The 25,753-nt window shown below is 43.3% G+C and overlaps 3 protein-coding genes across 8 annotated transcripts; all 3 read right to left on the reverse strand.

Moving 5' to 3' along the window:
• Positions 1–757: 757 nt before the first annotated feature.
• On the reverse strand, positions 758–8,060 carry ldlra (low density lipoprotein receptor a). 2 transcript variants are annotated; one of them, XM_061304006.1, is made up of 18 exons: positions 7,824–8,059; positions 6,213–6,338; positions 6,015–6,137; positions 5,053–5,433; positions 4,862–4,984; positions 4,676–4,798; positions 4,492–4,611; positions 4,285–4,410; positions 4,038–4,209; positions 3,731–3,958; positions 3,545–3,663; positions 3,336–3,475; positions 3,134–3,275; positions 2,859–3,002; positions 2,527–2,778; positions 2,366–2,446; positions 2,126–2,289; positions 758–2,029 (listed from the first exon to the last, which is right to left on the reverse strand). In XM_061304006.1, exons 1-18 carry the CDS (start codon positions 7,876–7,878, stop codon positions 1,973–1,975), a joined length of 2,676 nt encoding a protein of 891 aa, XP_061159990.1. In that variant the 5' UTR covers positions 7,879–8,059; the 3' UTR covers positions 758–1,972. The 2 variants fall into 2 exon arrangements, with proteins under 2 accessions (XP_061159990.1, XP_061159989.1); XM_061304005.1 differs by having other exon boundaries at positions 4,676–4,984; positions 7,824–8,060.
• A 1,034-nt stretch (positions 8,061–9,094) lies between these two features.
• smarca4a (SWI/SNF related, matrix associated, actin dependent regulator of chromatin, subfamily a, member 4a) lies at positions 9,095–19,724 on the reverse strand. Of its 4 annotated transcripts, none has more exons than XM_061304004.1 (34): positions 19,583–19,724; positions 18,199–18,466; positions 17,884–18,016; positions 17,150–17,602; positions 16,980–17,078; positions 16,655–16,910; positions 16,408–16,534; positions 16,142–16,315; positions 15,885–16,058; positions 15,627–15,794; positions 15,497–15,544; positions 15,231–15,361; positions 15,051–15,114; positions 14,852–14,961; positions 14,602–14,749; positions 14,363–14,526; positions 14,191–14,257; positions 13,991–14,101; positions 13,679–13,921; positions 13,455–13,568; positions 13,235–13,342; positions 13,057–13,143; positions 12,910–12,956; positions 12,659–12,825; positions 12,406–12,569; positions 12,027–12,254; positions 11,527–11,604; positions 11,230–11,448; positions 10,894–11,147; positions 10,670–10,775; positions 10,493–10,594; positions 10,136–10,268; positions 9,917–10,056; positions 9,095–9,791 (listed from the first exon to the last, which is right to left on the reverse strand). In XM_061304004.1, the coding sequence occupies exons 2-34, from the start codon at positions 18,418–18,420 to the stop codon at positions 9,759–9,761; spliced, it is 4,872 nt and encodes a 1,623-aa protein (XP_061159988.1). In that variant the 5' UTR covers positions 18,421–18,466; positions 19,583–19,724; the 3' UTR covers positions 9,095–9,758. The 4 variants fall into 4 exon arrangements, with proteins under 4 accessions (XP_061159988.1, XP_061159987.1, XP_061159986.1 ...); XM_061304003.1 differs by having other exon boundaries at positions 10,670–10,778; XM_061304002.1 differs by having other exon boundaries at positions 11,988–12,254.
• A 127-nt stretch (positions 19,725–19,851) lies between these two features.
• LOC133170842 (cysteine protease atg4da-like) lies at positions 19,852–25,651 on the reverse strand. Of its 2 annotated transcripts, XM_061304008.1 has the most exons (13): positions 25,510–25,599; positions 25,045–25,168; positions 24,722–24,968; positions 24,560–24,643; positions 24,310–24,483; positions 23,943–24,240; positions 23,799–23,863; positions 23,545–23,693; positions 23,388–23,466; positions 23,238–23,314; positions 23,046–23,165; positions 22,696–22,941; positions 19,852–20,264 (listed from the first exon to the last, which is right to left on the reverse strand). In XM_061304008.1, exons 3-12 carry the CDS (start codon positions 24,915–24,917, stop codon positions 22,774–22,776), a joined length of 1,410 nt encoding a protein of 469 aa, XP_061159992.1. In that variant the 5' UTR covers positions 24,918–24,968; positions 25,045–25,168; positions 25,510–25,599; the 3' UTR covers positions 19,852–20,264; positions 22,696–22,773. The 2 variants fall into 2 exon arrangements, with proteins under 2 accessions (XP_061159992.1, XP_061159991.1); XM_061304007.1 differs by lacking the exon at positions 25,045–25,168 and having other exon boundaries at positions 25,510–25,651.
• Between the last annotated feature and the right edge of the window lie 102 nt (positions 25,652–25,753).

Genomic DNA, 25,753 nt, shown 5'->3' on the forward strand with positions numbered 1-25,753 from the left:
ATGGATGCCATATGCATCTGCTGAAAAAATAGCCATGCCTTTTTGCAGAAAATTTGATTTTTTTGTTTTTACCAAGTACAGGAAAGTAGGCCCAGGGGTGGAGCTCTCTGATCACCCCACTGGTCGGTCTTCCCTACGTCAAGGATAAGCTTTTGATAAACAAAAGTGACACCGGTTACAGCTAGCCAGAACATTACTTGTGGCCAAAGACAAACTTTTTACTTTCTGGACCTGGATTAGGAAGATAAACATTTTCCACTCCATCCCCGCTGAACTTCTCACACTGTTTGTATTCCAAATAAATGTGATCTCAGAGTGTAGGAGGATTTTCAAGAAGCCACAAAAAAAATCCCTTGGGTTTTGATTTGCACCGTGTCGTCTTTACTTTCTCGGAAATGGTCTATTCTTTTCAAAGAAGGACTCTTATCCCTCTCCAAATAGAGAGCACCAAACAAAACATCACGTTTTAGGTCACGTGTCTGACCCTGCTGTTAAACTGAAATATCCTACTGCACATAAAAAAAAGCCGTATATCAAAACTGTCCCACACATATCTTTTAAACAATGTGGTTCACCATATAAAATGAGGAATTCAAAGACAATGAAGAAAACCATCACATATGCCTCCCAAATGTGCATTCATTCTTGACTTTTAAAAATGGATTCCATTCAACGATGACCATATGTTAAAGTTTTTCATTTGCAAAGTAAAGCAAAGCAATACCCATCATAAACAAATACAAGAGTCCACACAGGATTTGTAATAAATAGAAGTATTTATTTATATACAATAAATGCTGACAACAAAGGTTCCAGCATAGATATCATTTCCTAAACACAGAACAATTATTTACATTTATGAACACCCTATTTAAATACACATAACCTTTTGGGGTGAAAGAAAAAAAAATACATGTATGTACATCTACACAAAAAATTATCTTCCCCTGTGAACATCATAACAATCTCTTTGAGGTGTAACAAGTCATTGATTTTATACAAATTCTCTCTTGTACAATAACACCAACATAGACTTTTGAGAAACATTAAAAAGCACCATCACAATGCAAAGACCAGGAGCTCAAAAAAGACTGTGATGTTTTTCTTCTGTCAGGAATTCTGCGATAAGTTTTTCTCCTGAGGGAGGTTATAAATATACACAACGCATTAGGCTCAGCCCTACTGGTCACACATGGTTGCATCAAAGCTATTCCGAGGAATGCATCGGTCCTCTTCAGACTCAAGTTAGAATTGAAACAAATGACTCTGATCAAAAGAACAGAAGATCGGAGCTACATGTGGCTGACGTATTATTCAAGGCACAAACCAGCGTGCAGCATTACTTGAGGTCCTCACTCTCACTGAGTGATTATTTTTAATCAACACTGAGGTGATTGCTGTTCTAATGATAATTACACAGAAATTCTTTCAAGCAAAATAGTTAGCAGTCTCACGCATTTCTGGAACAAAGCACATTAAACATGAAGCAATCCTAAAAGTTTGGTTTCAAATAAAATGATCTTGTTTCTGATTCAAGAAGAGAGAGAAAATGCCCAGTTGTCTGGAGAGAAGATAATAAGTCCATTCATATTTGTGCAGTTCACTATGAAGCCACAAATCGTAACTTTGATCTTAAAGTGCAAAACTTGCATTCATTTAGGAGCTTAAAGGGTCGCTTCAATTTAAATCTAAATAAACGATAATGTGCCGTGCCTGCCATATATTCATTAAAAAATATATTCCCCCCAAAAAAACTTCTAGGCTAAGCACATAAACCAAGCTAAATATGGCTTCGGTTTTATTTTCACAGTCCAAATAAAAATTCCCTTTTCTTTTCATGAAAAACTCCAACTTGCAAGAATGACCAAAAGGAATGAAACCTGAATTTCTTAGAGGTTTTGTTGTTCTGTGCCGATAGAGTGGAATGATAAAGCTTCTTGGAATTCCATCTCGTAAGCCACAAGAGGTCAAGCTAGTTTTCATTGAATGTTGGGTTGTCCGCCTCTTCATTCAGACTTACAACTTGTTTCTGATAAGACAAAAAATATATCATCAGACATCAAACAAAGCTTAACTACTGTTATTACTAAACTGACCGGACTAGCTATGAGACTAATCGACTTACTCTTGGGTAGGAATACCCATCGGAGGTGTCGTTCCTCCAAATATGCACTTGGTCCTCTGTGGTTTTTTGGTAGACAGGGTTGTCAAAGTGGATCGTGTTGGTGTTTTTGATCTTGTAGTTCTTCCACAGCAGCACACCAGCCACAGCCAGCATACAAATGATCACTACACAAACCAGAGTGAAGTTTGATACAATGGACTGGCATAACAAGATTGGTTTCTGAGACCCAAGGTGACTTACCCAAAGGTAGGACAATGTATAAAGTAATTGGGGTGCTGGAGGATGTCGTAGGTAGCACTGCAGAAGAGTCATGGTGAAGGTCTGGAGAATAAATGGACATCATCAGATAACTGTAACCAGCAATGTTACATTGAAGCATTTACATGATCACTTTTTAAGACCTTGAAACGTGACCGGGGTTTGTGTGGTGGTCTGGGCGGCTTTGGGTTTCATTGGCTGTGGTGAAGTTCTCCTCATTTCGGGTGTGCTGGTTCTGAGCAGAGGCCTGGAGGTGCTTGTCATGGGTTTGATCACAAGTCTTGTGCTTATGATGGGAGCAATGGTGGTGTGAGACTTGGGTGGGACTGTGAGCAGAGCTGGTTGGTTGGTGGTTGGAATTTGAGGATGCATGGGAGCTGCGGGTGTTGACACCACTAGTAGAATATAATTAACAAAAAAAGTCAGTAAGTGCGTGGAATATAATAAAATCCAAATTGAGTTAGATCTGACATACCTGGGACACAACTCCTCATATCACTTGCTAGCATCATGTTATCAGGACAGACACAGGTATATTTAGGAGGACGTCTTCCAACTTGTGGAGCTCCCAGGCACATGAATTCACAGTCATTATTAGACACCTGACACCAGTCTCTCCCTGCAAAATTTGCGGCAATATTTGAAAAGACAGTTTTCCGTTTGTTTTACCAAACAAAAATGTCCAAGGCTTTCAAATTAGAAGCCAACACTGATGACGAGCTAATCATAACAAACCAAATGTTGACATACCAGCAGGCTGTTTAAGATTATGGTACAGAATGATATCTTCTGGAGAAGATAAATGCTCTGCCACTGGAATGATGTCTCTGCCAGTCAATCTATTAGCACTGAAGATGGCATTGTTACTGACATCTGTCCAGAACACCTTTTCCTGAAGGAGAAAAGTTCTTTTTGACAACTCCATAGACACCACAAACCAATTTTTAAGTACCTCAAAAACAGTGATTCCCAACGGGTGGCTGAGCTTATGTTCATCAATAATAATGGTGTGCCTCCCACCACCCTGTGCATCGATACTGGAGAGGGTGTGCAACTTTGAGTCCACCCAGTAGAGCCGCTGGTTCAACAGGTCTAGGAAATGGGAGCAGGTCAGTCAATGATACTTCAAATAGACAGGAGGGACGAGAAGTTTGGCTGTACCGAGTGTGATTCCATTGGGCCACACGATGTTGTCAGAAACCAGAGCGATGCGGTCGCCTCCATTCAGACCTCCCTTTTCGATTTTAGCAGGATTCCCCCAGTCAGTCCAGTAAACAAAGCTGGAGAGACATTTACACACATAAATAATCACAACAGTGAAATAAGAAGTGTCAAGATGATTCTTACTTGCTGTAAGGGTCAACCGCAATCGCTCGGGGTTTAGATACGCCTCGGGAAAAGAGAGTTTTCCGACGATGACCGTCAGCGGTTACCACAGAAACGGTGCTACGAATGCTATCGGTCCAATAGAGGTTGCGATGGATCCAGTCGAAGGCAACACCCTCGGGTGCATCGATGTCATTAGAAACCATTTCGGTGTGGTGAGTAGAGTCAGCTGCTGAATCCATTTGTGTTCTGGAATCAAAGTGAAAAATATTTTTGCATGGAAAATGGAAGCATACCAGAACCCATCATGAAATCAAATCTTCCTTACCTGTAGATCTTCTTTAGGGAGATATCTGACCAGAAGATTTCTTGGGTGGCCATGTCCATGTCCAAAGCCACAGCGTTTTTTAGACGAGGAATGACCTGCGTGTATTCACTTTTGTCCAAGGTCATCTTTCTGACTTCATGGCGATTGGTGAAGATAAGGTAAGCGATTGTTCCTATAAGATTATAATGGATGCTCTTGTTATATTCATCTTAAAATTTCTATTCAGAGAGAAGTCATGGATGTTTACCAATGGCTTTGCAGGCTTTGGTCGAGGGGTCGACTTGGTAACCTTCTTCACACTCGCATTTGTAACTGCCCATCTGGTTAACGCAGATCTGACTGCAGCTGTCTGGATTGGCGCACTCATCAATATCTGATGAGAAATGATAATCGCATGAAATTCAGGTTTTGGCTATCAATGGCGGATGCGATTGGGGGAATCTTTTGTTTTTACCTTCGCAGTGATTTGTACTGGCCAGTCGATATCCAGCGGGGCAAAGACACTCAAAACCAATTTTAAGGTTCTTGCAGATATGAGAGCAGCCGCCGTTGTTGAAGAGACATTCGTTGAAGCCTGAAGATTGATTTTTAGAATGAGGACATAATGGGTGGATATTGTCAACAATCTCAATACTCACTACATTCCCTCAAAGGCTCATCTGACCAATCCCTGCAATCACGTTCCTTGTTGCAGACCTTATCCATGCTGATACACTCGCCGCTGTGACATTTGAAATTGCTCGTGCCGTCACATTCAGTTGCTGTGCGGAAAATAATGTCAGTAAATGAGGAGCAAGTGGCCGTAGTGGGAGTTGGCTTCATACCATTGACACAGCCTCTTTCATCACTCATGTCCCTGCAGTCATAACGATGGTCGCATTGGAGGCTTCCGTGAATGCAAGCGCCATCATCGCATTGGAATTCATCAGGGCGGCAGGTGGGACGGACTAGAGGGTTGAAATCAACATTTTCTTAATATCCCGGTTAGGGAAAAGAATTCCAAGCAAACACATACCACAGTCAGCTTCGTCGGATCGATCGAGGCAATCAGCTCCTCCATCACACCTCCAGTTTCCGTGAATGCACTCCCCACTCCCGCAGCGGAATTCCAGGGAAGAGCAGCGGTGAATTGGCAAAGAGGCATGTCCCGGGGTACGGCAGTTCTGCTGCCACTCGTCCGAGCCGTCCGCACAGTCCGTATCGCCGTCGCAGGCCCACAAACGTGGAATGCAAACGCTGTTGTTGCACTGAAAAGAAGCACTGCTGCACGTAACCGGTGGACAGGAGGCTTCGTCGCTGCCGTCGTCGCAGTCTGCTTCCTCGTCGCACACAAAGGAGGTGGACACACACTGGCCGTTTGTGCAGCGGAATTCTGTGCTTGTGCAGTTCTTGGGCGCTGATAGGAAGGAGACAATTATTTCAAATAAATATTAAAAAATAGAATATACCGTATTTTCCGCCCTATAAGGCGCACCTAAAAACCTAAAATTTTCTCAAAAACCAACAGTGCGCCTTATAGTCCGGTGCGCCTTATATATGGACCAAATTCCTAAATTCAAACTGGCCCAAAGTATTGTGTCATGAAATCAATCATAAGTGGCCCGCTGAAGATTATGAATCATGACTCAAAAAGACTATGGATCATTATTTTATGATTATAAAGTAATTTGTTCCGTCTGAAGTTGAAATAAAGATAAAATGGAGAATGATTTGATTTGGATTAAAAATCTGACATGATGCATTAATGGTGCGCCTTATAGTCCGGTGCGCCTTATATAAGGATAAAGTTTTAAAATGGGCCATTCATTGAAGGTGCACCTTATAGTCCAGTGCGCCTTATAGGCCGGAAAATACGGTAGATAATACTGTGAGGTTTTTGGGCTCTAATAGGAAGGAGACAATTACTAAATAATATTGAAAGATATAATCAATAAATATAATGATATTAAAAAAATATGCTGTGTGCAGATTTCTCACCACAGTGCTCTTCATCAGCTCCATTCTCACAGTCCGGGTTGCCATCACAGCGCCAAGTGTTTGGTACACACCGGTAAAAGCGATCGGCGCAACTGAAATCTGTTGCTCGACATGTTTTGGCCACTGGAAGACATGATTCTATAAATCATCACACAGGAGGGAGGGGGGAGTGATTGGAGGTCTTCTTTTCAGACTTACAGCAAGTTTCAGGAAGCTCGTCCGTGCCATCTCCGCAGTCATCCGTGCCGTCACACGCCCATCTGGCTGTGATGCATCTCCCATTCCCACAGGAGAACTTGTTGTCGCATGTTGTCAGGGCACTTGCTGAAAATGGGTAGTAACAAAATTACAATTTGTCCAGTATTCCAAAAAGATACTTTGTTTGGGATTTTGTCTTTCTATAGACGTCAAATGAGCCATTTTGTGCTGGGATGAGTTAACAAGGGCAACACAATGTAGAGCTGCCAGATTGGCATTAGTCAGAGTTGGGGAAATAAAATCTGGTGAGTCTTACATGTCAATACTTGTTTCAACATCACCGAGTCAAAAGAAAAGAGTCTCGGTGCAAGAATACTTTCATTATCAGCAGATGGAAATGTCAAAAGAATATCGTATTCTAAAGGTCATGGGTGCTTCATGGGTCATCTGCTGGAAAAGAAAATAGGTTGGCCTACTAACCTCCATCTATAATGGAGCTACTGAAGAGACAATTTATAAAGATGGTGACCTCAGTGAGGATAAGCACTTGGGGAAATGAATGGATGGATATAGTCAAATCGTTGCTTGAATTCGTGCCAGGTTAGATGGAAAACGTGACTTGAAAGAATTTGACTCTTTATTGCTATGGATAACTTTCAGAGCTATAAATCACAAGACTAACATCTGGCGCATTTGGCAGCGCTGGAAGTCTCTGTTGTTGTGGAAAAGTCAGGAAGTTTGAGTTCTTAAGCACTTAAACAGGAAGTTGAAATGTTTGAACATCACAACACAAGACATATTGCAAAGTATTTGTGATCGAGTTAATAATTGAGTTCACCATGGCTGCACATTTATCAATTGAGTTTAAAGGTCAAGAAAGACAACATTGATTCATCGCTGGCGTCATTGACTGGGAATAAAACCAATATTTGGAGAAGAAATGTACTGCCAAATTTTGTTGTGTTTGATTGATCACTTGGGAGAAAAAAATCCAGAACGCTGTGAACTTTAAGGGCATTAAAAAACAAATACAGATTTGAAAAAAGAACACTCTGAGACTGCATGTCAGTTTGAACCCGTTTTGACTATTTCTCAAAATCAACATACAGGTCTGACCAAAACTGAAACTGTGTTGGTATTGGAGGGTGGGTTGAAGGAATTCCATTCATTTGCACACTTTCCAAGTTACAAAAAAAAAAGTGCATGCGGGGGGGTTGGGCTTGGGGATGGCGCGGGAAGAAACCAACCAATCTTCATGTTGGACAAATACAGTCATCATCGTGCCTCCAAATATTCCCATGGTGGATTTGAAGAGTTCAACAAAAAATCAAGTGGCTCAACTTCCACTTTAAGAATGACCGACTGTCCTGAATCTGATTGTCTGCAGGACAATAAAGTCTGTCTAAGTCTAAGTCTAACCACCCCCCCCCCCTTCCGCCGCCCCACAAACCTCCATCATCTGGCATCCGGTACAGTAAAAAGAGTGGGCAATTTAAAGCCTTTACAGACCTGTATTTATTTGAAAGAATATGAATCTTACCAGAAGAGAAATCTGAAATGTGTTAGAATTTGTACACAAAAAAAGAATAGAAGAAATGAATGTGAACTTACTTGTTTGATGTTGGGAGTAGATTAGAAATGCCAACCACACGTAGAGTGGATCCATGGTTTAAAACACACAAAGTTTACTTTTTAATTATAATATAGAGTTTCTAAAGAGCAAAGTGATGTGATGTGAGATGCTGCTGACGAAAGAGATGTTTGGCAACAACATGAGTCCCATTTCAATGTGGCCTACCGGTGGGTGGGACCATGGGGTCCAGGGGGCCCCGGTGGTTAGGAAGGCGGGATTTCAAGTGGTGTGATTTGTGAGCAATAGCAGACTCAACAATCCGGAGGCGGAGCTACGCCTCGGAGATGATTTTTTACTATGAGTAATTTTAACCCCTTCGCAGAAGGCTCACGTGCGCACGTGGCACATGGAAACATTGGAGTTTTTTTTCTGCTTTTTTTTCCTCTGAAAGTTGTATTTTGACCCTTGTGGAATGCATTCTTGACATTAGAGAGGGACAGGGTTTTTTATTGTGATTTAAAAGCGCTAATAAAAATTACGCATGGCTTATTTTGTATAAATTTTGAAAAAAAAAAAATCTAAAACAATCACACATCAAATTTGTCAGGGAAAGAAAAGAAAAAAAAAAAAAAGAGAGCAGATCCAACTCAAATGAGTAAAACACTGGACTTTGAATCTTCTCCTCCCCTGACCTTCCACACAAACGTTTTCTGGTTATTCCGGTATGTTTGCTTCCATGTCAGTCACTTAAAAATGGCCTGTTTATACATGTCGAACAATCCGTTACCTGCCTTCTTCCCAGGTTAATTCAGGTTTTCCTTTTTTTTTTTTTATTGAACATTGAGTGGTTAGACCATGCCTTAGCTTTTACAAAAAAAAAAAGTAAAATAATACTGTTGATTTACTCATTTGAAAACTTTGAGATTGCTAGTGTGCTGGGAGTGGAGGCTTAGATAAGTTGAATCACTTAGTGAATATATACTTTGGTCTACTCTCATCACCTTGAACTTGAAAATGATAACAATGAGGGTTGGAGCGGCAAATGTCAACAAAGAAGTTGGGAAGTAAAAATTAAATGCTGCCATAATGACAACCGCAGATGGACAAATATATCATATGATAATCTCAATGATGACAGTAGCAGTAACATAACAAGCTCAGTGAAATCATCTCATGAATGCTGCTCAGCAAACCATCGACTAACTGATAATAAAGCGCATACTGTGTTAGTACGCCACCTAGCGGCCAGACAAAAACAAAAGCTTTATCACTAGTATGCCATCTAGCGGTCAGAAAAAAAAGCTACAGCTTTATTACGAGAAGCCTTTATTTTTACTTTTTGGAATCCAGTGACACCGACACGAGAAAAGGGTCCCGACCCTCCCTCCCTCCCTGTTTACATACACAACCTGAGAGGGAGGGGCTGCGGGTGGGCCGTACCATAATCCCGCTTGTAGTCTTAAATTACACAGAGATAATAACAAAGACACATCCAGGTGCAATTCCACAAACGCGTAACATGCATTCAAAAGGGAACACAGTGACTCTTGGTTCACTTCTCAAAAGATGACAAACTAACACAACTTTAATAATGATAATAAAAAATGCTGTCTAGGTGGCCCGTGATCAGTCTGTTAAATCAGGATCTGTCAATTTTCCAATTAAGGAGAAGAAAAAACAACCAACGGGAAACAACCAACAGGAAACCCCCCCCCCCCCCCTCAAATGAGATGCTACTGATCTTAAGAAACCATGTTTAAATATGGAAGTGTATAGTTCATATTAAATCTTTTTTTGCTTTTAAATCAATGATACAATTGAATGAGAATACAACAGTCTCACTAAAACAAAATCTGATCTAGGTAAAACTAGGCTTTCACACTGAACGTCTTCCTGTTGTACCTTGAGAAAAAGATCTAAGTTCCAGTCAAGTAGGTCAGTGGGCCATTGGTCCATTTAGGAGTGGTTCAGGTTCAGTCCTCTTCGCTGCCGCTGGCCGAATGCTCCTGAAACAAACGCAAATGTTCATTTGAGTGACGCCGAAAATAAAATGGATTAAAAGAACTCGAGACACCGGAAATGGTTGAGAACGCACTTCTTGTCGATGAAGTAGTGCGTGAACACATCTCACCTCTTCCTGTTCGTCCTCACTGTCGTCGTCGCTCACCACGGGTTTAGCCCGCACGCCGCGACCCCTCCGCCGCTGTCCTTTCCCGCCACGGTCGCCCTTTTCTTTGCGGCTCAGTTTGATCTTTACCTTCACAGAACGGGCTGGGAGGGGAACACAGCTCGTCATGACATCTGAATATGTGTTTGCACAATTCTGTACAAATCATTTTGTGATACTTACATTCCGACTCAGAACCTTCGTCAAGGTCGTCTTCCTCTTCTTCGCTATCTTCTCCGTCGCTGTCTTCCTCCTTCTCAATCTTCTGTCGGACGCTGGTGAATACCGACTGAATCACGATGGAGTCTTCGTAGATCTGATGGTGGACAGAAAGGTGCAACTGTGAATTGGTGTGATTAACTGTGTTTTTCCATTCAGAAAACAAAAGTGTCACTGCTGCTCTCCATCACGGCGGTTTATTTGAGACTTGCTCATAACCTTTATTGTAGCTGGTTACACTCCAAAAAATTGGAAGTTGAGGCACTCATAGGTCAAGCCACCACCCATTTGCAAAAAAAGGACCGGGAAGTTGACACCAACCAGAGAGCCTTCGAGGTTGAACGTTTGAGCGTTCTGACACAGCAGCATCACGTCCTTCTCCAGGTCGTTCAAGCTGCGGTACTTATGGCTGCGGATCCTCTCCTGATAGACGGAGCAGTACAAGTCAGATATGAACTGGCATATAAAAAAAAAAACCAACAACATCCAAGTACATACCTTGATCTTCCTGAAGTCTACTGGTTTGCGGATGAGCTCATAGTACTCCGGAAGCTCCTTGCGCGAAGGCAGCTGGATGAAGACTTCACTCAGTTGTCTTCCATTACTACTGACGAGAGGAGAGAATGTGCAAAAATTAGATCTGACAACTCGGGCATTACTACCCCACAGCAATGTAGGAATGTTAAGAACCGTTTGTCAATCCCAAACTGTAATGAACTCACCCGTCCTTGTATTTAATGACAGCATCAACTATCTTCTTCATCTTCTTGGTGAGGGACGGAGGGTTCGGAGAGAGTTTCTCAGCGGGTGGCCGACCGCGTTTCTTTGCTTTCTTCATGTCGTCGTCCTTATCGCGTCCTCGACCGCTGCTGGAGCTGGGAGTAGCGGGACCGTCGCGGTCTCGCTTGCGCTTTCGGGTTGTCTTTTTGTGGCGCACTTCCTCCTCGATGTCTTCTAGGTTACCCTCTTCTATGGCCTATTGAAAAGAAAAGATTAGCGAGTCAAACCTTTGTTCAAAGTGCAGCCCTTGTTTGAAATAGCCGTTGTTTGCGACGGACCTTCAACCACTGCTTCTCGGTGAGCGAGTCGCTGTAGTCCACCTCCTTGCGCTGGCGGGATCCTCGCCCAAACATCTTCTCCTCCTCTTCTTCGCAGGTAAGCCTCTCAACCTCGGCGTCATCTTTCAAAATCCAGCCGGGGAGATCATCCTCCTCCATCAGGCGAGGTTTTCTCTTGGGGTTGCGGGCGTCTTCGCGGCGTCGGTCCAGATCCATGCGCTGAATGGGGACAGCAACGCAGATGGTAAGCGGACTCGGATTGTTCAATGACAAGTTTGAAAGTGGGGTGAGATTTACCATGAATTGTTCAAACTCCTCTTCGCTTCGGGCGATCATCTGATTGACTGTCTCATCATCAGGCACTTCGTCTTCCTCCTGCGGAGAGATTAGACAGTGGAAGTGAGGCAAGGCAATCTGTAGACTATTGGGGTACCGCTCTCAAGCAGAGACTAACTTCAGCAAACCAGAACGCAAATCCTAAAGTGGCTCTTGCCACCGTGATAGAGAAAAATGTTTATAATTGTCAAATAAGTAAATAAAAAAAAATCAAGCAGCATAAAGTGGGGAAATGAAGTAAAAGATCGTGTGCTGCATTATTAGATTAAGTATCAATAAAGAAGCAGAAATAAGAAAAGGAAGAGTCTGGATTGATGAAATCCTGAGAAAGAGGAGGAAGAAAATAAATAAAGGAGAAAATGTGGGAACAGCGCACTGGCGGATGTGGGTGGGCGGGTAATGTTGGAATGGATCACACCCACCCACGTCCCCCGAGGGCGGCAGCCTCCACGAGCCCCGACCTCGTCCTGTTCCTCGTGCTCCAGAATGGCCTGTAAGAAGGCCCGGCGCTCACAGCCTGACGACTTCTGGTCAAACATGCCCGCCTGGATGACCTTCTGGTCCACATTGAGTTTGTACTTGGCTGCCGCCAGGATCTTCTCCTCCACGCTGTTGACAGTGCACAGCCGAAGGACGCGGACCTCGTTCTGCTGACCGATACGGTGGGCCCTGTCCTGAGCTTGAAGGTCCTATTAAAGAAATGGAAAATTAGCAGGCTTTGACGGCTCCGTGAAAAAGTATTCCCCAACCCCAGTGTGATGAACTACAAAAAAAAAAAAAAAAAGGACTGACACATATCAGGATTGTTCACAACCCAACAAACCTTACACAGTACATTACCTGATGGGGGTTCCAGTCACTGTCAAAAATCACAACGGTGTCAGCGGACTGCAGGTTGAGACCCAAACCACCTGCTCGGGTGCTGAGCAGAAACACAAAGTACTCCGAAGCTGGGTCATTGAAGGTTTTCAACAGCATTCCACGGTCCTCCGCCTTGGTGGTTCCTGTGAGAAGGACATTTGAAAAAATATAATATACCATAGAGAAAGGGTGGGCCATTTACAACAAACAACAAATTGATTAGTTCTCTCACCATCCAGACGCAAGTACTTGAAGTTGCGGTAAGCAAAGTAATCCTCCATGATGGTCATGAGTGTGGTCATTTGACAGAAGAGCAGCACTTTGTGGTTGGTGGCCCTCAGCTTGGGCAGGATACGATCCAGCAGCTCGAATTTCCCAGAGGAGCGGTACAAGTCGGGACTGGACAGAAGAAGATTATCATCAAAAATGAGACAGGGTATTTCTAAAGGCACACAACGCAACCCTGGTTGATACTATACATACCCAGACACTATTCCGCCAGAATAGCCCAGATGCTCAGAGAAAGACTCCTGTGGGGGAACACACACACACACACACAGCATTTTATCTTCATCTGAAAATGATTCTTAATCTACCCACTAGATTTGGAAACCCCCGCAAAAAGTGTACCTCAATGTGTTGGAACATGTAGGGGTGATTGCAAATTTTTCTGAGCTGCATAATCGTGTTCATCAGAGTCTTGGTGCCACCTTTACCCTGGAGGAAAACAACGGGACGTTGATTGACTTTTTTTTCTTACAAATAACATTTTTCTATCATTATAGAGTATTTCAAATCACTTCTTTACCTTCTTATCTTTCTCTGATCCATCTGTGAGTAAGACCCCCTTTGCCTGCATGTGTCTATACAACACTCTCTGAAGGGCCGACATGTCGCATTTGATCACGTACTCCACCTAGGAAACAGAAAAGACGATAAAAAGGACAACGTTAAATCAGGAAGCTCCCACTTTTCGGAGCAAAATGTGTTTATGCTCATTTCAAATGTTGTGAAACAGGGAGCCAAACCTTCTCAGGCAGCTGGGCCTCAACCTCCTTTTTGAGCCGGCGAAGTAAGAAGGGCCGCAGCACCTTGTGTAGACGCCGAATAATGAGAATGGTCTCTTCTTCGTTGAGGTCAACCTTAGGGAAGGGAGGATGATGAGACCTATTTCGAAATGTGCCTCCGGTGGCTATTAAAGTGTGCAATAGAACTCAATAAGGATGACACAGTCGCGGGTGCTAATGCTTACTTTCTCGCCAGTCATGGCGAACGGGGCGTTGAACCACTGTTCGAAGGTGTTGCAGCTCTTGAAAATGGTGGGCAGGAGGAAGTTAAGCAGGGCCCAGAGCTCAGGTAGCTTGTTTTGCAGAGGGGTTCCTGTGAGCAGCACCCGCCGTGGGGCCAGGTAGTGCGTGTTCAACACCTGGGTCAGCTTACAGTGGTGGTTCTTCATACGATGGCCCTCGTCCACAATCATATACTTCCAACGAAGCTTTTGGAGGAACATTATGGAAATGTAATAAATGCGATTCAAAGTTCTGACCTGACAGTGGACACGTACCTTTGCTAGCACCTGCTTATCTTTGATGATGTACTCGTATGTGGTGAGCAGCACATTGAATTTGCCACTGCGCAAGATGGGAACGAATGCACGGCGAGCAGCTGGAGAGCCCTGGAAAATGTTTTGGGAGAAGAATTCCACATTTTTGCTGTCAAGTCCCAAAGAATATCATTCATGTCAGAACTAGAGCTTGATCTGACCTTGTAGGAAACCTTCACAACAGATGGCGCCCACTTATCAAATTCGTACACCCAGTTTGATAGAGTTCTAGGAAGCAATACAAAAGTTTGGATTAGGAGCGACTCCTGGCGAAATGCTAAGTGTGCTCAAATCATTTCAAACATGCAATAATGGACAGTTTTGGAGACTTACGAGAGTGGTACGATGATGAGGAAGGGCCCGTTGATGCGCTTGTATTCCATGAGGTAGGTAATCAGGGCAATGGTCTGGATGGTTTTTCCCAGACCCATCTCATCAGCCAGAATACCATTTAAGTTGTTATTGTAAAGTGACACCAGCCACTCTAGCCCTTTAATCTAGATCGAAAAGGACAAGTTAGGTGTGTTCTTTCAATTTATTTATTTTTTTCCCCCCAACTCTGGATTGCGTACCTGGTATTGTTTTAGCTGACCGTTGATGAGCAGTGAAGACTGCTTGTCCACTTTCTCAGTGACTGCATGAGCCACAGCGTAGTAGGATTGCAGGCCTCGGTTGAAAGCTGCATTTCCGTACTCATCATCCACATCCTGCTTGGCATGCCTGAGGCAAAAAAAAAAAAAAAAAAAAAAGGTGAGTCACATGGTAGAAACATCTCAAAAACAAATTATTATTATTAGGAATAAATGAAAATAGTGCGCTCACTCGATGATGTGCCGAACGTCCACTTCAGACACTTCTTCGCTGTCTGGGTCGGGAATCTTCTTTTTCTCCTCGTTCTGAGCGGCAGAAGCGTGGGGCTTCTCATCGTCGTCCTTCCCACAAAATCGAGAGAAAAGGTCAGGGAGGGGTTATATGAAGGACCTTTCTGCTCTGGTGATGAAGAATAACTTGGGTCACGTACATCTTCTTCCTCCTCCTCTTCAGAGCCGCTGTCTTCACTGTCTGAACGCGGCGCTACTTCATATCTACAAAAAGCAAAAGGACTCAATACATATGATGGAATAGAATAGCATTATGAAGCAGAATACAATCATGTATATCAAATGATATCAAAGTGAGACAGCTTTCATATTGTACTGACCCTGGGTTCATTTCAAGCCAAGTTTCCAGCTGGCCTGCCTTAGGTGCATCAACCCCTGTGAGGATTTTCCCACTGTCCACATGGATGACCTTCACTGGGAGGTCACTCATTTGACTGGTTTCATCCAAAGGCTGAGCGGAAAGACAAAGGTATTACCGTCTTAGGTGCAAATGAATATGGATTTAAGCGGTTGTCACAAATCTAACAATATGCCATTTAAAAGCAAAACGATTATTGCCATTTGGATCTTCAACATGTTATCTCACCTCTCCATCAGGTCCGAGACCAGCAGTACCTTCTGTAGGCTCTGGCTTCTGAAACCATTAAAGATACAAGACAATGATGAAGACTTTCAACAAAAACATGTCATGTAAATTACAGTGACTATACAGTCACCTTCTTTTTCTTCTTCTTCTTCTTCTCCTTGAGAGCTTGTGCAGCTTTGTGAGCTCGCACCAGGTCAGTGAGGTTGGCCACGTATTCGTCCGTCTGCTGCAAGAGGTAGGCCAGACGCTTATCTTTCTTCTGGTCGATAAGTTTACGATAGCCCTCCTCATCTTCGGCCTGATGGGTGAAAATATGGCGATGAATGCACTCACTGAAATTCATTGAAACTTAATATTTGCACCAAATCTTTTCCAAGTGACATCTCACCATCAGCCTACGCATTCGCTCTTTCTCAATGCGCTCGTTCTCTTTCTTCTGCTCACGCTCAGTGTTTGCATGGTAGGTGGCGATGGCTTTAGTGGCCTTCTGGATCTTTGCTGTGATGGATCGATGGTACTCCTTAAAGTCCTTGGCGTGCTGCAGGATGCTGTTGAGGTATTCCTATGGACAATAGAAAAGACCAGAAGCTCAATTTTACCCTCAACTTTGTACTCTGTCTCCGATCCCTGAAATATAATGCATACCTGGTGTTTCTGTCGACGTTTCCGCTCTTGTTCAATCTTCTGTTGTTTTTCAAGCTTCTCCGTGATACGTGCCTCACGTAAAGACTGGCGCTTGCTGCGCTTGTAGGCCTTGGCATTAAGAGCTGTTTCTAGAGCAGTGTCGCGACGCATGCAGACAACCACCTCTTGGCGTAGCTGGAGAAGAAGAAAAAAATCCAAAATAAATATGTAAATTTAGCTCGCAGTTGTGTGGGGGTTTGGTAAATGTAGTTCATCCGCATGTCTACCTGTCTCTGAAAGTTAAGCAACCTGAGGGCTTTAAGTTCGATGGTCGCTTTGGTACGTAGGTCACCTGCAAGGGAACCAGGTAGGTTCTCCAGTTCCTGAATACGATGAGCAATACGGGCTTGTAGCCTGCAAAAAAAAGAGCATGTACACCTTTTAGAATATCTAGTAAGTGCAACCAAAACAGTGAAAGTGATAACCACTCGTAGCAAGATAACATTCAGTTGAGCGGAGAACATTTGTTCTCACCTGTACTCCCTCTCCTGGAGGATTTCCACTGGGTCCAGCCCTCTGGGTTTTTGGATAGGGGTTATGCGATTCTGTTTCTGGTGAAGCATCATGGGAGGGGGCTGGGCAGGCTGCCCAGGAGACTGGGTCTGAGGGGGCATTACTGGTGAGGCAGCAGGTGGCACAGAGGGAGGAGCAGGAGACGGTCTGCCTGTGGGCTGAGGAGGAATCAGCTTCTGAGGAGGATTGGATGGTGCAGCTGCATTCACCATTGGTCCTAGGAGAGAGGGACCAGTTGTGAAATCACACTATATAATGTATGGGTCAGAATTGAGACAAAAAGTACCTTCAGGCCATGATTTAGGAGGTCCGTTGGCAGGCTGGCCTTGCATGCCTGGGGGAACTCCTGCTGGTCCAGGGGGTGGCATATTGGGACCAACCATGCCTGAAAGCAAAATTGTTTTTTTTTTTAAATACTTCAACATTTCATCTCTCTATCCCCTTTCCTCTGGTTACCATGAGGTCTGTTGTAGTTGGCCTGAGCTGGTCCTGGCCCTGGTGCGCCTACAGGACCGGCAGAGGGGGGCATGTTGGGCATGGGTTGCTGCTGCATCCCTGGCATGGGCCTCTTCCCTTGCACGGCCATCTGCAGGTGATCTGGTAAAGGCTGACTGCGTGCCAGCATCTTGTAAGCCATAATTTGAGCCCTGAGTTGGTGCAACTGGTTCTGGTTGAAAGGCGTGGCTCCTGCTGAGCCCCCTGGTCCACCTACAGCCCCACCCGGTCCACCGGGACCTGGAGGACCTCCACGGTTCGGCTGACCCATTCCCTGATTAGGGTCACCGCTACCCTCCATTGGGCCAGCCACGGGACCAGAGGGACCACCAGGCATCATGGAGCCAGATGGAGGACCGTTCGCTGGGACTGGGCTTGGTGCATGATCCGAGCCTCCCAAAGGAGAGGGATAACCTTGGGAGCAAGAATGCAACAATTACATTGAGCCTTTTCTTTTGGAACAGGGATTTAATATGTTCAAAAAGTGGCTGATACATCAGAAAGAAAAATGGAAGTCAGCCCTCTGGCTATCTGCTGCCTAATTTAAAACACGAGGAAAAACCGGCTAGATGGGTTGCTGGTATCTGTCTCCTTCACTCAACTTTACTTTTACTGTCTGTCTGGTTGAGTGGCTTGTCGATTGGACAAACTTTTAAAATCAAGTTATACAATCTAATCTCCTGCTGATGCAATACCTTGGGAATGTTGGTCCATGGGGCTTGGTGGAGGTCCCATCCCACTGTGCCCTCCTGGTCTCATGCCCATGCCCTTCATTTGACTGTAGCGAGGGTCGTCGGGCATGCCCTTCTCATGCATGGCATCCATTGGCTGCATTAAAGGTAGATCGTTTATACACAATATACTAAAATAACTGACTCATTTGACTCATGGCTTCTTTAATATATTCTGATCACTGCATCTTAAAAACTGGGATAATGGTAAAATATTTTTTGGCGTGCTATATACAGTCTTGTAATCAAAGAACTGACAATGTCAAATAACTTATGTACTTTGTGCATCTGGTGCATGTTTTCCTGAGGATATCCTGAGGGTCCCTGGGGAGGGTGTGGGTGTCCAGATCCAGGAGGTCCTGGACTGGGCCCCATCATACTATGGGCAGAGCCTGGGGAAGGACCTGGACTTGGTCCCATCATACCACCTGGAGATAGCCCTGGGCCTGGGGAGGGACCTGGCCGAGGTGTCCCTCCCATTGGGGGGTCAGGAGTGGACATCTCTCAGGGGAGAGTGGGGATGTAAGGCAGCAACAAGGAAGGACCCCTGTGAAGAACAACAAAATAAAACAGTAGCAGTGAGAAAAGTTCACCTTTAACACCCATTAAAAAATAGTTCTAGGTCTTCAATAAGAACATGGAAGGGTTCCTGCACCTTAACGGAAGTTAAAAATCAAAACTTTTGATTAGATTTGCAGTGTAAATAGTAAGCTTTAGATTGATCTACTAAAATGTTCACAAAGGTCTATATTAGCGAACCAGAAGACAATTGGCCAATAGAAAAAAAAAAGACATATTTATGTTTATATTGGTGATCATAAATAATCGTATTCCGAAATAACGAGGCGTTTTCATAAAGAAAATCGGGTTATTATTTGATGAATCTCTCCATAGTGGCTCGAACCCCCTTTAAGAAAGTCAACTCGGTCAGTCAGCGCAACTGAGCGACAGTTTAGAAGTTAAACCTGACAGAGATAAATCCACACTTTTAACAATCAAGCAGTGCAATGTCTTTACGTAAACACTTTCAATCGTTCGAGTAGATATTACTCTCAATTGTATTGTTATATTTAGCTAGGCTAACGTCTGATGGGCCTAGCTTCTTCCATTGTCAACGTTACTTTGTCTCGGTTCATAGAATTGTTCGTCTATAACTCTACTTTTATAGCAACTGTTACAATAACACAATCATTAACGTCACAGAGAAGCGTGCGCTCGAAAATGACATCCCACAAATTAGTATGCGCGGTAAAAACAAAACGAATCATTGAGATAACAACCCAAGTTTATATGATGAAGGGAGCTAACAAGCTAGCGGGTTAGCAGAGTTAGCCTAGCCGGCCATGCTTTTCCAGGCCAATTAGACAGAAAAATGATTTGAAGCGAGCTATTTGTTTCAAATCTGCAGCGAGTCAAAGTTTGGCGCATCCCTCGCCGCTTTCGTTGATTGATCCAAAGCGCCTCCCGTACCCTCAACTCTGCTCCGCTCAACATTTCCAAATATATTTTTCATTCATTGCTCGCAGTCGCGCCACCGCCGGTTAACTGCGGTGTCCGTCTTTTCTCAAACATACCACGTCCTACAAACACCAATCCATCCTGGAATGATCTTGTCGTTCACAAATGTCACCTCGTCAATCTAACAAGATCGAAAGGGACTTACACGAACGGTGAACAGCGGTGTTGAAAATCTTGCCGGTCGCAAAGTCTCTTGGTTTTCCTCCCTACGAGAAAACAAAGAGCGACCTACCCCAGTTGTTTTTTTTTTTTTTTTCCTCACCCCCCTCCTCGCTGAGTAAAATGGAACGGTCTGTACGACTCAACACCGCCCCCTTTCGCTCCCGGTGGGCAACGAATGCTCGAATCGAAGCTGGAATGGGGGGATGGTATGAATAATAAAATAAATGAAAAAATAAATACAAATCAAGAAGATTATACAAGGAGAAGAGTATTTTCAATTTTATAAACCTACTTGTGAAAAATGTACAGCACAGTAGAACGCAGCCAGCAGTTTCTATTCCAAAAAATTAAACAGGTAAAACTATATTAAAAATATACATAGATCACCAAGCTTACATTTTCCCGAGGCCAGCTATAACACTTGAGGACACATAATCAGCTATATCCTTGACAACATTAGGTTATTTTAAATGTCAAATGTTTACAATACTTTCAAGAAAACAAGTCACATGCAGGCTCGCTTCTATATATAGTGTCCATTATTGCTAGTACAGCACTCGTTTTATGTTGTTGAATACAGCATGAGAAAAATAAAACATTTCCCCCAGTGTAAAATGATTTGAACCCAAACCTCTAAACTATGAGGCAGATGTCTTGACCCCAAATTCAAGTCAAGTCAAGTCAAGTTTATTTGTATAGCCCTAAATCACAAGCAGTCTCAAAGGGCTTCACATAGACAGAAATTGACAATTATTCTCAAAGCATCCCCTGATCTTAAGCTCCCAAAAGGGCAAGGAAAAACTTAAAAACCCCTAGCAGGGGGAAAATGAGAAACCTTGAGAAGGGACCACAGATGGAAGGATCCCCCTTTCAGGATCACCAGGTTGAAATGGATGCAGAGAGGGCACAAATGATACAACATGAAAATCAATTAAATAAAAAGTGGATGTCCATGTCACAGCAGAGGGCTGCCGAAAGGAGCCCTCAATTGTCCTGGCAGTGCTCTTCGAGGAGGTTGAGCTGCAGTTCCCCTATCCTGAATTGGCCACGAGAATCCAGATAGCCGCTGTCAGCATGGGTACCACCTAACCACCTCCCCGGCCGGGGAGGGGGGAGGGAGGGGGTGTAGAGGGAGAGAAAACAAACTCCAGCCGAATCGGCCACTACAGGTTAGTTAAAGGCCATGTCATAGAAATGTGTCTTTAAACGTGTCTTAAATGTTTCTACTGAGGTAGCAGTCCTAATATCCATTGGTAGGGCATTCCAAAGCTCTGGAGCCCGAATAGAAAATGCTCTAGAGCCTGCAGACATTTTCTTAGCCCTCGGTGTCGCTAAAAGGGTAGCGTTTTGCGAACGGAGGTTACGAGACGGAACATAAGGAACAACTAGGTCGACGAGATATGAAGGCGCTAAGCCATGCAGCGATTTATAGGTTAATAGAAGAACCTTGAAGTCACATCTTAAATGGACCGGAAGCCAATGTAAGTTGGCTAGTATTGGGGTAATGTGATCAAATTTTCTTGTCCGAGAGAGCAGCCTTGCAGCGGCATTTTGTACTAACTGTAGACTTTTGATGCGGGACTTAGGAAGACCCGAAAATAGTACATTACAGTAGTCCAGGCGCGACGTGACGAACGCATGTATAATAGTTTCCGCATCACCGGTCGAGAGGATCGGACGAATCTTTGCAATATTACGAAGGTGAAAAAACGCAATTCTGGTTATATTCTTAATGTGCTTTTGAAAGGAGAGAGTTTGGTCAAATATTACCCCGAGATTAGTTACAGTATCGCTTTGAGTGATAGTACGGTTATCTATAGTTATAGCGGTTTCCTTGAATAAGTGTTGATAACGAGCTGGACCAATTATCAACATCTCAGTTTTATCTGGGTTAAGACGAAGGAAGTTGAGAGACATCCATTGCTTGATCTCCGCAAGGCACTTCTCAAGATTACAACAATCCCGCGGATCTGTCATCGATAACGGCATATATAATTGGGTGTCATCCGCATAGCATTGAAAACTAATATTATATTTACGTATTATGTCCCCAAGCGGAATCATATAAATATTAAAAAGAATTGGTCCGAGAACCGATCCCTGTGGGACACCACATGTAACATTATAGAGCTCCGAGGACGCATTGCCATGGACCACTCGGTGCGTCCTGTTTGATAGATAGGAATGGAACCAGCCTAGTGCTGACCCTGAAATACCAACACAACTTTTAAGACGCCCTAATAAAATATCGAAGTCTACAGTGTCGAAGGCAGCACTAAGATCGAGTAGTAACAGTACAGACGAAATGTTTGAATCCATAGCTACGAGGAGATCATTAGTCACTTTCGCAAGTGCTGTCTCAGTGGAATGATTAGCTCTAAAACCAGACTGAAAAGTGTCGTATCGATTATTGGCGACCATGTAATCAATAAGCTGCTGCGCTACTACTTTTTCAAGAAGTTTTGCTATGAATGGGAGGTTTGAAACTGGCCTATAATTACTGAGACAGTCCGGGTCAAGATTTGGTCGCTTAAGTAACGGTTTAATGATAGCGGTTTTAAAGGCTGTTGGCACTATCCCAGAGGAGACAGACAGATTGATTATATTTAAGACGGACGGTCCTAAAATTTGAAATAATTCTTTAAGTAGTTTGGCTGGAAGAGGGTCGAGTAAACATGTTGTTTGTTTAGCCGCACTAACAATTTGTGTAAGCCTTTCAAGAGACACGCTTTTAAAAGTTGAGAGGGTTGTTGCATGATCATCAGCGTTGGTAAACGGCGTGCTCGACCGAGCGATTGGAATGCTATTCTTGATCTCATCCCTAATGGATTCAATCTTTTGAGCAAAAAATTTCATGAACTCGTCAGCTGAGTGGAAGGAACTATCGGAGGTCGGCTGGCGCAGAGTCAGCTTTGCCACTGTATCAAATAGGTGTTTCGGATTGTTTTTATTGAGATTAATAACTTGCGAAAAATATCGAGTTTTTGCTAAGATAAGCGCATCTTTATATTTCAGGAGGCTATCCTGCCATGCCTGATGGAAAACCTCAAGTTTGGTTAGACGCCATCTGCGCTCATGCTTTTCTACATAATTTGCTTCAACGTGATGCTTTTAAATATTGGGGTTTTACTTTTTCTTTTTTTCCAACCTATGTCTGATGTTTGCTAACTTGGCTCACAATAGAACAAATTCATCCATGCTGTCACTAGTGTCGACCCTCTTCAACTTGGACTTCCTCTGGATATAAGTGATGGGGTGGCTCTTGCTTTTGTCCTCTTCCACTCGACTATGACCTTCTGCAAATATAAACATGGGGTACGTCTCTGCAGATGTGGAGACAGCCTGAGGGACAGGGGAGACGGGTGTAACAAAACTACCAGATTCATGGTAAGGAAAATGCCTTCAAATGATCTAGTTGCATGTCAATTTTCCACGTATCCACCTACCTCATCTACAACTCTGCACAGCATTTCAAAGTCCTTTTGACCTTTTGCATAGAATCCGATGGTGCAGCTGGGATCCATGCGGGAAAAGGGCATTTTTCTTGGATATTTACAGTGAAATGACTGGAACATATAGAGATGAAAATTCAACAAGCCATAGGTTGCCACAGCGTGGTTAGTATGACAACTGGTTACCTCTAAAGGAAAATTGCTTTTTGTTATATCCACCGTGGGTTGACAGTAATGAGGGTCCAAATACAACAGATGGTCATCTTTGACAAAGGAGAAGGTCAGAAGTAAAAAAAAAAAAAAGGCTAATAAAAATAATTCAAAGACTGGACATACCTTGGAATCCAACAAAGTAGAGCGAGTGCTTTGGTTTACCCCCGATGATACCGATGCAGTATTCCAAGTTCAAGATTTTCTGTTAATTAAGAAAAATAGAGGAAAGAACATTTGGTTGGACAGCAGACACATCCATGATTAGATTAGATTAGATTACCTTGACACAGGTGATATAGGCAGGATTGAGCTCTTGTCCTCCAAGCCGCACTGGCACCAGGAGGATGATGGCCTTCCAAGTCTGAATAGAACCAGCAGAGATCCCAGCAAGACGCCTTCCGCACAACTCTTTCACATCATCAATGTAGACTGGTTAAAACAAGAGAGTTACAAAAAAAAAAAGCAAGCTCACAACACTGTGTGTAAATTAACTGTGTATGTGTAAACAATTCAAAAAAAGAAGAAAGTACTAACTAGTGCAATCTTGTGCAACATAGACAGCAAGATTGGGAAGGTCAGATGATGCTTCTGCAGCTTTTCTAAAAAAAAAAAATTCATAATAATAATTTTCTGAGTAATGTACCATAAGACATGATCCACAATTGATTAATTACTGACCGCAGCATATGTGCCACAATTGAGGGGCCGTACCAGTCCCCTGCTTTCTTCCCTAAGCTTTTGCCAAACTCTACCAGCTGATGTATCCCAAAAGGAGCTGAGGGGTGATCCGCAAACCACGATACAATTTTTCTGTGTGTGGACTCCATGCATCTATCCAGAAGGGAACCCAAACTCAGCTTCCGAACACATTTTCGGAGTCCTTGGGAATTCTGTAAACACACTGCTCTGGCTTCAGAGCGGATCTCTAGGAGATCCATATCATCTTTGAACACATGGCTTGCAGAACAAGTCAAGCCTGGAAAAGATCAAAAGAAGAAAATTAAGCATGTCAGAAAAGGTCCTGAGTGAGTCTGTGCTATGTCACCTTGTGGCATCAGGTGCAAAAGCAGGCCTCGCGCAAACAACATCTGCCCTGTACGGAGAAGACATCCCCAGCCACTGTCAGTGGTCAGATAGCAGCCTGTCAGCTGAGGGAAACCTCGTCTGTATGTCAACCACAGGAGAGCAGCAAAGGAGAGGTGGAAGCACTCATTCTCCCCTGACATTGTAATAAAAAGACAAAATTATATTATCTCGCAAAGAAATCAATCATCATGCTTTAAATTCAACCTCACCTCGATCCCTGATTTGATACGACTTTCCAAACATAATCACAGGAGAGGTCTTGCTCAAATTTGATTTCTGCTTAAAGGACCAGCCTAATAAATTAGAAACAAAATTTCGAGAGATCAAATCATACAGAACACTTGAAATGCAGTCTGGCAGATAAAACAAACCATATTTGACACTATTCCATGCTGAGAAGAACTTGGATTTGAGTTTGCCTCTTTCCTCCGTGTCTTCTCTGCACTCTTCTTCATGGTGGGGAGAAGCAGCTGAGGTAGAAGGGACAAATAGCCAGTCGTCCATGTATTCATCTGCAGGGGACTGACTCTCAGGGGAAGTCGAGGAGGGATTGAGGTTTTTAAGCATCAGATTTGAACAAGACTGGGCACGAAGAAACACCCATGGTCGCCAGAGCAGCTAGATGAAGAACAAAGATAAAGCACCATATAAACCAGTACATGTTCATTAAACCAAACAAGTTATTTGTCCCAACCTCAAAATGTGGATTGACGAATCAAATTGGATAACTAGCTATGGTAGTTAAGGGAGGGAAACCATGTGACTGCACCCTGTGACTCAAGGAATTTCAGATATTTACTTCCAGCGCGGTCTGTCTTCTGGACACAGCATCAGGGTTGTGTCAAGGCACAGTTTGTTACTGTTACGAATAAATCATCACTGTTGATAAACTGTTATTAATATATTCATAAGGAAATGAAAAATGAATACATGCATTCGTAGTTTTTGTAAAATTCTGTTCTAATTTTCTGTTTTATAAAATAAAAAACGGAACGGAATGTGATAATATCTATAATCAAGAGCCTATTGCAACCACGAAGAGCGACGGCCCATGACATTGGAACTAATTATCGCTACTTGTTTACAAACATTAGGTTACTATAGCACACAAACAAATAAAATGCACTACATTGCTAATATGTGAAATAGTTGTTTTTACCTTCTTTCAGACATTATTATTATTAGATCTATCGTTGAGGTTCAGAGAGATCGCATTGTTGATAGTATTTAGTATTGCGCAAACGAAGCCTGCGGTTTCTACTTCCTTGTTTATAAGGCTAGCTGTAACGCGATTGGCTGATACTTAGCCAATGATCGTCCTCATTCTTCACGGCAGTCCAAGTTAATGAGTTGACAGAAAACAAACGAAAGATCATTTCTGCGGTTTTATTTTTTTATTTTTA

Source organism: Syngnathus typhle, linkage group LG17, assembly GCF_033458585.1.
Source record: "Syngnathus typhle isolate RoL2023-S1 ecotype Sweden linkage group LG17, RoL_Styp_1.0, whole genome shotgun sequence".
Taxonomy (NCBI): Eukaryota; Metazoa; Chordata; class Actinopteri; order Syngnathiformes; family Syngnathidae; genus Syngnathus; species Syngnathus typhle.

Coding starts and splice junctions, on each gene's coding strand:
- ldlra (XM_061304005.1), bottom strand. CDS start 7,878: ATGGATCCACTCTACGTGTGGTTGGCATTTCTAATCTACTCCCAACAT. Junction 5,434..6,014: donor AGCTGATGAAGAGCACTGTG/GTGAGAAATCTG, acceptor CCTTCCTATCAG/CGCCCAAGAACTGCACAAGC. Junction 2,447..2,526: donor AACCCCGGTCACGTTTCAAG/GTCTTAAAAAGT, acceptor TTTATTCTCCAG/ACCTTCACCATGACTCTTCT.
- smarca4a (XM_061304001.1), bottom strand. CDS start 18,420: ATGTCCACTCCTGACCCCCCAATGGGAGGGACACCTCGGCCAGGTCCC. Junction 16,059..16,141: donor AACGTCGACAGAAACACCAG/GTATGCATTATA, acceptor TATTGTCCATAG/GAATACCTCAACAGCATCCT. Junction 12,826..12,909: donor TCTGGCGGAATAGTGTCTGG/GTATGTATAGTA, acceptor TCTTCTGTCCAG/TCCCGACTTGTACCGCTCCT.
- LOC133170842 (XM_061304007.1), bottom strand. CDS start 24,917: ATGCTTAAAAACCTCAATCCCTCCTCGACTTCCCCTGAGAGTCAGTCC. Junction 24,484..24,559: donor GTATCAAATCAGGGATCGAG/GTGAGGTTGAAT, acceptor TTACAATGTCAG/GGGAGAATGAGTGCTTCCAC. Junction 23,166..23,237: donor AAAGCAATTTTCCTTTAGAG/GTAACCAGTTGT, acceptor TATATGTTCCAG/TCATTTCACTGTAAATATCC.